The sequence below is a fragment of the Diuraphis noxia genome, unplaced genomic scaffold (genome assembly GCF_037042655.1).
Source record: "Diuraphis noxia isolate RWA-SAM2 unplaced genomic scaffold, SU_Dnox_SAM2 contig0005, whole genome shotgun sequence".
NCBI lineage: Eukaryota > Metazoa > Arthropoda > Insecta > Hemiptera > Aphididae > Diuraphis > Diuraphis noxia.
Genome location: NW_028301715.1, coordinates 4525618 through 4538252, shown reverse-complemented (window position 1 = coordinate 4538252; position 12635 = coordinate 4525618). Strand labels below are relative to the sequence as shown.

The window sequence follows — 12635 nt, the reverse complement described above, 5'->3', positions numbered from 1 at the left end:
CCTCTATGGTGATATTACCCTCGATTTAAGATATACATATACTTAAATAAGATATATAATATTATTATAATAAGATATATAATAATATAATAAGATATTATATATATATCTTAAATCGTAATATTACCACACAAAAAAATTTACTTAATATGTGATAAATGATGATACCATAATGCCCGACCGGGGCCCGGGAGCAAGGTTAATATAAATTTATTTATAATATATTTATTTATATTTATTTTTCTATATTTTATATTAACCTTGGCCCGGGAGGTCTACAACTGCTGATAATACGTGATAACGTATCTATGGTGTGTAGAACAATTATGCTCGAATGAACCATGAATATAATAATAATTTTATAGTAAACTGTAAACATTATAGCATTTGCATTATGCTACCTACTTCCGTGACGGTCATTGTTGACATTTGTTAATCGTGGGCCGCCGCACCAATAGTAAACAATAGTAATAAATAGGTAGGCTATTGTACCACCCACCTACCGATAACAATAAATAATCACAATAAGTCAATAATATTTACTGTTCGGTTCGCGGCGGAAGGATAACGTAAACAGTACCGCGAAAACACGAAATTCGCAATCGCATCCGATCGGTTGTTTGCTCGCCGACGACATAATACAATAACCCCGAAAACTCGCGTGCTCGAGCTATGAACGACGACGACCGCAGTCGACAGGCAAAGCTCGACGATCTGGACATCACCAAACGGGAATTGGACAGCATCGGCGAGGCGTTGAAGAATGAACAGTTCCGCAAACTGCTGTGCGAGTACGTGGACGAGATCAACGACCCGGAGAACCGAGCGCAGTACGAGCGGGAGGTAGAACAGTACGAACTGGAACGCGGCACCCGAGTGACGTTCGTGCGGCCGCAGCCCGGTTACGTGATGAAGACGAGCGCCGACGGCGTGCGGAAGGTGTTCATCAACGTGTGCTGTTGCGATGTGCTGCAGAAACCGACCAGCCGTCCAGGTAGCGGTGGTGACCATTGGTCCCTGCCGCATTGTCTGTCACCGGTACGCGAGGACTACGACAAGGCCCACAAGCCGTGCGACGTGTACGATGTGGTGTTTCATCCGGACGCGCTCAAGTTTGCCGCACACCGCAAGAATCTCAAAGATATGGTCGAGGACACGGCACTCAGTATGATCGAGAAGAACAACAACGTGGTTTTGGACAAGGCTAATCTCAAGTATCCGAGAATTGCGTTCAAAGGTGTTGCCCGGTCATTGGTCATACGTAAGTCGATCAAGGATTTCCAGCCTTCTGCTGAATTCCAGTCTGCTGAATTGCCCGGGTGTCCTTATAAGCCACCAGTTGACCGACCGGTTCAACATTATGATCTGGGCGCATTGAAACAAAAATCACTTTTTACTGTTCCTAAGTACATAATAAAATATCGAAACGACATAGACATTCACGAACATGGATATAATATGCATTGCAAAATGAATGCGGTCATACCAAAAAAGTTAATTGTTGAAATCAACTTACCGCTTCTGGACTCTTCAGCCAATGTAGAGCTTGATGTGCTCCCAAAAAAATTAAACTTAATTTGTCATAAGCCTTCAAAGTATAAACTCGATATTAGTTTGCCGTATAGCGTAATGGAAAATGAAGGAAATGCTACATTTGATCAAAGCACTAAAAAGCTAATTATATGCCTCCCAGTGTTGCGGTCTGAACCATCACTAGATTATGTAAAAAATCTTATTAGTGAGGTTGAAATGTCAAAAGATGAAAATGATCATGATTTTGATATTGATAATAGTAATTTAGATGCGGTTGTGATCAATAATGAAATTAACAATGACGTTCAAAACTGTAATACTATGGTTGTTAATAAAACTACAATAACTAATGGTCATGACCATGTGAACTCAAATGATTTTAAAGATATCACTGTCTGTAATAGCTATAATAATAGTAATATCACTGAAAATGATGTGCACTATATCCTTCCAGAACATGAATTTATTTTTGAAAATAAATGTTTTCTCACGCTCAATGTAAAAAATGTAGATCCAACATCGATTGATGTGATAGTTATTAAGGACAAAAATTTGATCTCTGGAAAATTCCATTCCATTGGTTCGGGATTTTTCCCTATATGGTTTGCTTTTTGCTTAAAAATTCCATCTGAATCGAGCTTATTAAAGTCTAATGTCCACATATTACTTTCTGATAAAAATGTTCTACTACATTTTTCCATACATTTTAAACCAGACAATAATCAATACTGGTATGGACTTGACCAAGAAAGCTTAAAAATTCAGTGTATTGAAATAGAAACACTTCAGGAAAATTCAAAACCTTTAACTAACAGTGTTACACTTCATCTGAATGATAGTGACGATGATGATGATGATGACGTATTTGACAATAGTAAGGAAGAAGATGAATTAAATAATCAAAAACAACAGAACATCAAGAAAAATGATGATGATTATCTGGGCAAAGATAAAAATGGTAAAACATCCAAGGAAAAAAAAAAAAAGAAGAAAGGAAATAAGATTCAAAAGTCAAACGCTATACCAATAAATGTTACCAACAGTTTACCAGAAACTATTAAAACAATAAATTTCATACCTGGCTCATTACCAATTGAATTTAATAACATCAGACCAATGATTGTAAGTGATTACACTGTGAATAAATAATATATATTTTTTTTCTAAATTTACAAATGTTTAAATTCTGTAATATGATTTCTTTTTCCAATAGCGTGGGATCTTAAAAAAAAGAGCTTTGTCTGAATGTAGTACCATAGATAACACAAATTTATCTCCTCTAATCAACAGTTCATCTGTGGACAACGTAGACACTGAAAGTTCAGATGTACTGGGGTCAAGTATGAATGATTTTAATTCAAAAAAAAACTGTTCGTTTTAATGATCACGTCATCGAAAAAAAGATTAAGTATGTGTTATAAAATTTCATACAATATTTAAATGGTATCCCTTACTACATAATTTTCGATTTTCAGTTTCAATATTAGCATAGCGGCACAAGCAAAAAAACACAGACAACGTCAACAGCGTAAGCGAAATATACGAGAATATAATACTCCCAGTGAAAGCGAAGCGTCTGAAGCTGAAGACAGATCATATGGATTACTTAATGTGGTTTCAGAAAGTGATGTGACCAGTGTGTCAGAAAGCAGTGCTGGCGAAATGTCTGATGACAATAGTAATAGTATACCAAGAATTGTATCGTCAAAAGTTACAGTTGTAGCCGACTCTAAGAAAGACCATAAACGACGCAAGAGTAAATCAGCTAGGAAAAACGCTTCACTTGCCAAACAGGCATCTACCAACAATTTGATATTTCCTATTGAATATTGAGCAATATCAACACCAGACCCCTGTTTTATTACTTAATCAATCATTGAATCATAATATGTAAAACATTTATTTATGAAATTACTTATTTTGGCTTATCAGAGATTTTCTTTGGGTGCGTAGTGTTTTATTTTTGAAACATTCATTACACATAGTTTTTATTTGTAAATTATTATTGTCTTGTTCGTTTTTTCACCTTTATTGGTTGATTATATATTTTGTAAGATGTTTTAGTCTTTTTATATTGAAATATATTTGTCCTTGTTATAACCAAAATGCTTGTTGGACTTGATTTGTGTTTAGTGATCTCATCAATAGGACGTCCTGTTATTCATATGATCATATCAGGCAAACAATTGTTTTAAGTAAAACACAATAGTTAAAATTTAAAGTTTTAAAATTAAAATAATTTTAAGTGTAACCATAGTCAATCATTGGGTTCACTAATTAAATACGTTAGGTTATAATATAAACTTGATGGAATATGTTTTAGAATGTTCTATAAATTTAATCAAAAACAAGAGTGTTTCTTATAAATTTTGTTATATTTGTAGTCATTGTTGTACTGCACAAAATTGTAAAATTCATTAACAGCAAGTAACAAGAAAATAACTTGATGACACAGTGCCAGTTGTTGTATCATAAGCAAAAGCAATTTGCAAAAATACTGAACATTATTTATAATAACATTTTCCTATTGTTTTCCATCATAATGTAATAAGTATAATTCTGCATTTTTTTTTAAGAGGACACTATACTGGTATTTGTTGTCTATGTCTTACAAGTACATAACTTAGCAAATTAGACATAACAATTATACTTAGCAGATTGCATTTAGATTCATTACCTTAAAATTTAGAGAAAATCAACGTAATATAAAAGTTGATGAATAGAGTATTATGTGCGTTTGTACTTAGGTTATTTAAGATAGTTCAAATTTTTAGCAACTTTTGCATCCATAAAATTAAAAATACTTATAACAGTTATAACTTATTTAAAAACAGAAAAGTTTGAAAGAAACTCACATACATACACAGAAATGTTCTTACCATCAAGTTTCATAATAGTCAATTCACTCTAATTACTAAGCTAAAGATGCTAAAAACAATACAAACTATAATTAAAATGCAATTTACTAAACTTTTTTAAGGTGTACAATTTCAATAAGTGTTTATTCATTTGCAGTATTAATATTTAATATTTCGTATATAAAATAAATAGGCAAAAATTTATATTGTTTTTTAATATTTATAAATATAAAAATAAATTATCTAGAATACAATATGTCATATAATGCTTTTTGTGATGATTAAATTGTTTGATAAGTTTGATTTGCATCTATTTAGCTTAATATTACTACGTTTATATGATGGCATTAAAACGGTAATTAAACTGGTATTATATTCTTAAACTACATAGTGTAAGCGTCTTAACTGTATTAATGGTTTATAAAATGTAAATAGTTTTAACACCATCATATAAACCAGGGGTGGCCAACCCAAATGATCTTGCGGGCCACTATGTAAATACATAACAATCCTGTGTGCCAGATATTAAATTATAAAAGTATTTTGCCCCAATATAAAAAAAAATGGAGTAAACATTATAAACAAAATTAATTATTATTATAAAATAAGTTTTGGTGTATTAATTATTTGAAATAAACAGAATGAATTATTATTATTGTTTTTACTATGACTCATAATTTATTAACATAGATAATATGTATTACATATAATAGTTTTTATTTATTTATTTTACTATTTAGTGAGATATTTGTTTCTCAACTCGTTTACTAAGCTTTTTTAAATATAAAAATAATAAATGAAATTATTTTTTTTTTGGTAAATATTTGATAAATGTTCGCGGGCCTCAAAATTTTCCAAGGCGGGTTGCGGGTTGGCCATCCCTGAAATAAACGAAGTAAGTTGTAAAAAAGGGTTTAAAAAATGTAAACCATTTTAAAACTTAAAACGCTTGCACTATGCAGTTTAAGAATTCAAAATCAATTTAATTTCAAACTGTTTTAACACCATCATATAAACATAGTAATTGTTATAATAATGAAACAAACAAAACATTTTATTAATATATCAAGGTTTTTAAAATTTTTTAATACAATTGCCTAAGGTCAAAAGATAGAAAATATGTTTAGATATATTAAAAAGTCAAATTAAATCATAAAACTGAATATGTAAATAAATTGTAAGTCAATAATAAATCGGACAAAATAAACTTATTGTAGACTAGAGTAATCATTCTGCTTCAAAAATTATAAATAAAACATTTTTACATTTTTTAAAAACATAAATAAAACAAAGTTTGTGAATAACATAAAAAGAATCATTAAAAATAATTTAAACATTGATATCAAGACGTACAGAATCACTAGTCTTATTAATCATTACATTAGTTTGTGATTTAAAAACTTAAATTAAATAATTTACTTTATATTTAATTAACTAATATAATAATAATTATTAATTATCACTTTTCTATCTTTGGCAGAGTTAATCAAGGTAACAGTATAAACGTTATACCAATCATTGGTAAGAATATTAATACAAATTGTACAAAAAAAAAATATATATACTAATGTGTATAAGAGGTCGCGATTACACGTGTAATGAATCACATGAATACCCATGTTTTCTTACCGATGACGGGCTTAAAGCCCGTGTTATAAAAGTATATGTTATATAAATACCCGTGACCTTAAATACTCATATATTTAAATAAAATCGTATTTCACTATTTTGTAGTGCTGACTTAAGATTACTCCACTTTCTGAACTCAATATGACCAATATACATATCATTATATATTGTGTTCACTACCTCTTAGTATATGTTACTCTCTTATATATTATTATACTTATAGTTTATAGTGCTTATGCCTATATAATATTATACAATAAACGAATGCATCATACTAATTTTTAAGCATAACTAATAACTATAAAAATAACTTATAATAAATGAGTATTAATATAATTAATGTGTTGTGCTATTTATTCTTATAAAGACTCGTATAAAGAGTAAGGAAAAGTTAGCAAAAAAAATATTTATATTAAAGTATATCTGATTGAATTCTGAATTAATATACAATATACGCACGGGTATACACGGGTATTATACACGAAGATATTAAATATACGGGCTTTAATATATTTTTTGCCCGCGTATCCGGGCTCCGTGTATTCTAATACCTGTTCACAACCGCGACCCCTAATCTGTATACAGTGACATATGAAACATAAAACTATGTATGGAGGGACATCAGTGAATCTCTAACCTTTTTTTCAATACTAAATATGTTAATACCTTCAATAACAAGTAAATAGTGACAACAACAAGTAAATTAAACCAATACTTGTTGACTGGCATGTCTAAATCTTTTAATATATTTGATGGCGAAGAGCTGTAACAGTAAAACTGAAATATTTTTCAGAGTTTAAATATTATATAATAGAACTTTGAATCCTTTAAATATGTCACTATGTCAGTAAAAACATACTTTAGGACAATATAACCTGGATCGATCCAAACCATAAACACAATGCACTATTCCTTCCATGGCATGTTTCATAAAAGAAATGTCAAACAACCATCGAAAAATCTCTGGCGTGTCAGATATTTTAATAAAAATTCCACCAAACATCATCCATGGCATGAGCAGGAAGCTCGTTAGAATTGTGCTAAACTATGAAGATAATATAAAAAAAAGTAATCAACACAAAATAATGGTTAATGTATATGTATTATAGAATACTCACTTTTAAATCGTTGAACAATGTTCCCGTTAACATGCCTATGGTCTGTGATAACAGTCCTACCATTATCATCATGAGTATATACAATCCAAACCTTGGCCATTCAAGTGGCTGTCCAGTGAAATAGTACAAGACTACACAGTACAAAAAAGTACATAAAACCTGAAAAGTAGAAATTATTTGTTATTTGTGTAAAACAAATAATATTAGGGATACATTTTATGACAGTGCTACATTGGATCAGCGAATGTTTAAAAAACAAACCTTAGTTTAGATATTTAAGAAATGTAGTATGTAATATTAAACTAAATATATAATTCAGTGAGTAAATATATAAAATTGAATTAAATATGTTATGAATTAGTTTCAGAAAAGTATACATATACATTTATCAGATGTATTAATATTAATTTAAACAACTACTTTTGTAAGATCCGTTCATCGTCGTTCCACATTATAAATTATAATATTAACAGATACACATAATGCAATGAGACAACGATTTGTATATTTAACATAATTACAATATCTTAGTTACAACTGCTTCAAATTCACATCAAGGAAAATATTATACAATTACATTATCATAACCTTTTTATATTTTATAGATAGTCACTACATTACTCAATAACATAAAATCTTATTTTGTTATTCACCCGCTAGGTGCGGGGACTGTCAACTAACAGTGTCCCCAATCACATACATTACAACTTTTTTTTTATATATTTTTAATATATACACGCCATAATGTAAATTTTTTCACTATTATACAGATATATCTTCAATGTTTTATGTTTTCAAACAATTACCTGAATTGGTAGATCTATTATTGTGAAACTCAGATAATATGATGACAAGGAATACCACTGGTTGAAATGCTCTTTTGAAAGTATTGGAATTTCTAAGGGAACTTCAACACAAATATTACAAATATATTATACATGTACTCACACAAGTCTATGAGTGTATATTGAATGAGCTTATACAAGATGATTCATCAAGCTAGCTCATCCCTTTTATACTTCAATAATACAGAATATCTGAATTTTCAAATTTTTTAAAATACTTAAAGACCACATTTTAAAATTATTGAGGTTTTTATACTACATAATGAGTGTCCCGAGTAAATAAAAACTTTTGTTTTTAAAATAAGAAACCTTATTTTCTACTGTAATTTATTTAGTAGATAATTTTTCTGAAGATGTTGACATATCAGAACCAAAATTAGTACAAGTACTTATTTTTTGAGTTAATTTAACTTTATGTACTAAGAATTAAAGGTCCATAATAATCGAGTTGTAAAAAAGGAACTATGGTTATTTAATTTTAATAATTGATATAAAGCTATCGACAAAAATAATTATTAATTTGTAAAAATGGCCCAAGTTATACTTAAAAATAATTAATTAATATTAGATCCAATATTACACAAATTTTAAATTTTAGTGAAACCATTTTCAAGGACTATTATTCTTAGTACAAACATTTTAATAAATGAAATATTACTCTATCAAATTTTGAAATAGGTACATCAACATTTAAAAAAATATATCTATTAAATAATTCATATTGAAAGAGGGTGAGGGGTTCTCATTTGAAAAACAAAGTTTGAATTGCCACAGGATACAGGTACATATTATTTAGAAATTCCAAAAGTCAGAATTTGAATTAATTCATTATTTAAGGAAAAAATTGCGATGGATATTATAGGTAAATCATCCAATATATATGTTATTAATTAATAGTTAATATCGCACAAAACTTACAGTTGATTATCATTGATGAACTAGCAGTATACATAATAAATAGCAAACTGAAGAACAATAACATTAGATTATCGTGTATAAATGATGCATTAATACCAACACCGAAGTAAATCCAACCATATACAGCACTAACAATAATATGAACCATCAATCTTGTAATAATAAACTATAAATATAGTAAAACACTAAGTATTAATATGCATTTATATAATGTATAACTACATTTTATGTATAAAAATAAATTTAAATTTCTATTATAAATACTTTTTCTCTTAATGTCTTAACTGTACACCTATGCGATAAAATAACAATTTGAATCAAATTATTGGTAAACTGTTTATTTTTACATTCGTCATTGATGTTAACAACTACCAACTGATCTTCTGAAATTAGAAAACCAGTTTTAAATGTTGAAATAGAAAACTACTTAGAAATTGAACTGTTACATCAGACATTAAGCTCGCTTACAAAAACAAGCATACATAAAATTATATTTTATGTATACTACACATCTGCACCACAATATAATTACTTAATATAAGGCAAAGTTTGCACTCGCGTTATATAATATAGGTTAACATAAACAACTTAAATAATAAATTGTTTCATTTTAATCAACCTTTAATTAAATTTTTTTGATATGTATTCTTTAACCATTCTGTAGACTTTCCATTATCGATATATTTTACTAATTTTTCAGTTTGATCTCCATACTCTCCAAGACTTATTTCAATAACTGTTGAAAATACCAATTAATTTACAGTTTTCATAACAATTTAAAAACAAAAATTCAATAAATAATAATATATACTAACTGTAGTCTGCAGCATTGTGATACAATGGACATCTTAAACCTTGGACAGCCATATAATCTAAAAGATTTGATGTCAAACCATGATAAATACATTGGCCAGATGGAGTTAGTACATAAAGAATGTCAAATATCTTCAATTGTGAAGCAGAAGCTTGGTGTATTGTACAAATGATGTTACGGCTAGTGTTTGCTAGCTCCCTTAAAGTGGCCAACACTTGATTTGCTGACAAACTATCTAATCCACTAAATTAAATTATAATTCATATTATAATTAATCCAATCATTGAAATTTTATATTAAAACATAAAAACATAAAATCATAATTTATCATTTATTAATTGCAAATTTATTTTTAAAAAAACTCTAAAAATTAAACATGGTATTATTATAAACATATATGTTTTATTTTACATTTAGAGGATTTCAGCATTGCCAGCGCTTTTTTCTCTCTACCTCTGACCTAGCAAAATATCCGTTTACAATAATTATTTTAATCATAATAATTTATAAAATTAGAGTGAAATGACCTTTTTTAAAATTTAAAAGTAAGGTTATTATCTGTCTAGAGCATCTATCTAAAATTTTATACAGATTGTACAAATTAAAATAAATATGACAAAAATAAAAATGTAAGCGGCCCACAAGTGATTTTCAAAAATTATATTTGGCCCTTTCTTAAATCCTAGTGAGGACTGCTGATCTAGAGCATCTCAAAGAATACATTTTAAAGGGAGATGAATATTTTAAGATGTATAAACAGCTCATAATTTTAAAATACTTATAACTTGCTTTAAAATAATAATATAATAAAAAGTCAATGAGATGCCCTCAATAATAATCTTAATTTAAATTTCATAAGAGGTCATTTCACTAATTTTAGAAATTATTATGATTAATGTTATACTGTTATAGACATAAAATTTGGTATGATGAACGTGAGTCGAAGAAAAAGAAATGTGCTGACATCCGCTTGATAAACAAAAATATTATCATAAGCAAATAAACTCACCTGGTTGGTTCGTCAAAAAACATGATGCTTGGATTATGGACCAGTTCTAATGCAATGGATAGTTTTCTACGTTCGCCACCAGATAAATTCATTGTAGCTGTGTCTTGAATTTTAAGCAGATTCAAATTTTCTAAAATCAAATCTATCTGAAATAGTACATATTAAAACATATTATGTATTTCTTGATAGATTAATGCAATAACTAAACATTTTAATTTTATACCATTTTAAGCCTGCTTGCGTTTAATGATAAAGTCAAGCATTTCAACTTTAATGCGAATTCCATAGCTTCTCTGACTGTTAATTGCACATGAAGTTGGTCTTCTTGCATAATGTAACATGATTGTTTCTGAAACGATTCCAATACTTGGGGTTTGTCATTTATAAATATTGTTCCACTATATCCACTTGTCCTATAATTAATAAATTAATAATAGGATTATTTTTAAATTATAATTATTCAAAGTGTATATTTAAATACTAGTTTTGTGAAAACTATGTACCAAAAGTATACTATAAAATTAAATATATTAGTTATAAACACAATAGATAATTTTCAAAACAAAAATATTAACAAAATTATATTTCTTATTTAAGAATTATTCTGGAATTAAAAAATACTAATATTAAATGTACCGTACAATTTCTCAAGTCAAAAGAGGAAAATATAAAAATTTTAATTTTTAAAGTAATTTACCTATAACCCGATAGTGCATTTAATAATGATGATTTTCCAGATCCCGAACACCCAATAATTGCACATAGTTGACCTTGATAAAACGCACCACTTAGACCTTTTAAAATAGTTTTCTTTTCTGTAGTAAATAAAATATTATTAAATATATTATTCTTATGATGTTAGTCTTTGCTTATTATTTAAAAATATACCTATTTTAAATGTATCCGTCCAATTGTTTACTATGTATGTTATATCTACAAATCTTAAATCTAATCCTTTGTTTGAAAACCTTGAATTCAGTTCCATGTCAATTTATCACCAAATGTATAATATATATTAAATCTCAACCAAACAAGTTTATATAGACATTATCTGTCTATCTTCAATAAAAATAATCATTAGGTAAGTTCAAAGGTCAGTTTAATAAATAAATGAGTAGAAATGAGATTACCTATGCTTGTACTCTACATTTGTAGGTAAGTACTGTTGATAAATTTACGTGATTATAAATCAATGTCAAATATTTAAAAAGTGCCAGTTAAAACATATAGTATAACTTAATTCAAAATTGGCAAATAATTAAATTATTCAGATTATTACAACTTGATTAAAATAAGTCTAATTTAATTAACTATTGTACTACAGTTTACGTTTAAAATTTTAAATTCAGAGTCTGACATTAAAAATTACCATTACAGAAATGTAAACATTAAAGTTATAATGAACTTTAATAGAGTACTAACTATTTTTATTGCTATATCCAAGGCGTTTCCCAGCATTCTAGAGAGTGTACGTCATATTCTCATTCCTATTGTCCATGACAATTAAGTTCGATTAGTTTTAAGCATTCTTAAAGTGACTTTTTTTTGTAGGTACGTGATTGTTCAGATTTAGGACGACGTTTTATTGATTGCGGTAACATACAACTTTACATTAAAAACGATGTACCTACCAAAAATAATACATTTCTTTAACTTAAAACGTATGAGGCATATTATAGGCTTGAAGACTGAAATACTTGAGGTTAATTGATCGTTGAAGAATGATAAATTATCTCAATAATTCTGTCGACACTGTCTAGTAATGTAAAATCACGGTCTTAAGATTATTAGGTCTGGCAACTAATCCCCAGTTGCGTATTACCATAGAATATTATAGAAGCGACACTCGCCCCTCCACTTTCATAATTTTTATTTCGTGGCGGACTGATTGATGTTGTAAGCTTGGCGGTA

At 28.4% G+C, this 12635-nt stretch overlaps 2 protein-coding genes across 10 annotated transcripts; one reads left to right on the top strand and one right to left on the bottom strand.

Annotated features, from left to right (window-relative positions):
• The first annotated feature begins 282 nt into the window (after nt 1-282).
• Nucleotides 283-3639, top strand: LOC107170911 (PIH1 domain-containing protein Nop17-like). The gene is given in 4 exon segments (XM_015521127.2): nt 283-2655; nt 2747-2893; nt 2895-2941; nt 3009-3639. Coding segments are annotated over 4 exon segments (2535 nt in total). The 5' UTR covers nt 283-672; the 3' UTR covers nt 3367-3639.
• A 250-nt stretch (nt 3640-3889) lies between these two features.
• LOC107170912 (ATP-binding cassette sub-family G member 4-like) lies at nt 3890-12554 on the bottom strand. 9 transcript variants are annotated; one of them, XM_089228972.1, is made up of 14 exons: nt 12147-12478; nt 11855-11886; nt 11613-11783; nt 11422-11539; nt 10948-11137; nt 10725-10870; nt 9717-9958; nt 9521-9637; nt 9166-9284; nt 8902-9067; nt 7945-8045; nt 7139-7297; nt 6880-7065; nt 3890-6797 (listed from the first exon to the last, which is right to left on the bottom strand). In XM_089228972.1, the coding sequence occupies exons 3-14, from the start codon at nt 11707-11709 to the stop codon at nt 6642-6644; spliced, it is 1797 nt and encodes a 598-aa protein (XP_089085098.1). In that variant the 5' UTR covers nt 11710-11783; nt 11855-11886; nt 12147-12478; the 3' UTR covers nt 3890-6641. The 9 variants fall into 9 exon arrangements, with proteins under 9 accessions (XP_089085098.1, XP_089085099.1, XP_089085097.1 ...); XM_089228973.1 differs by having other exon boundaries at nt 11613-11779; XM_089228971.1 differs by having other exon boundaries at nt 11613-12351; nt 12422-12554.
• Nucleotides 12555-12635: the final 81 nt, after the last annotated feature.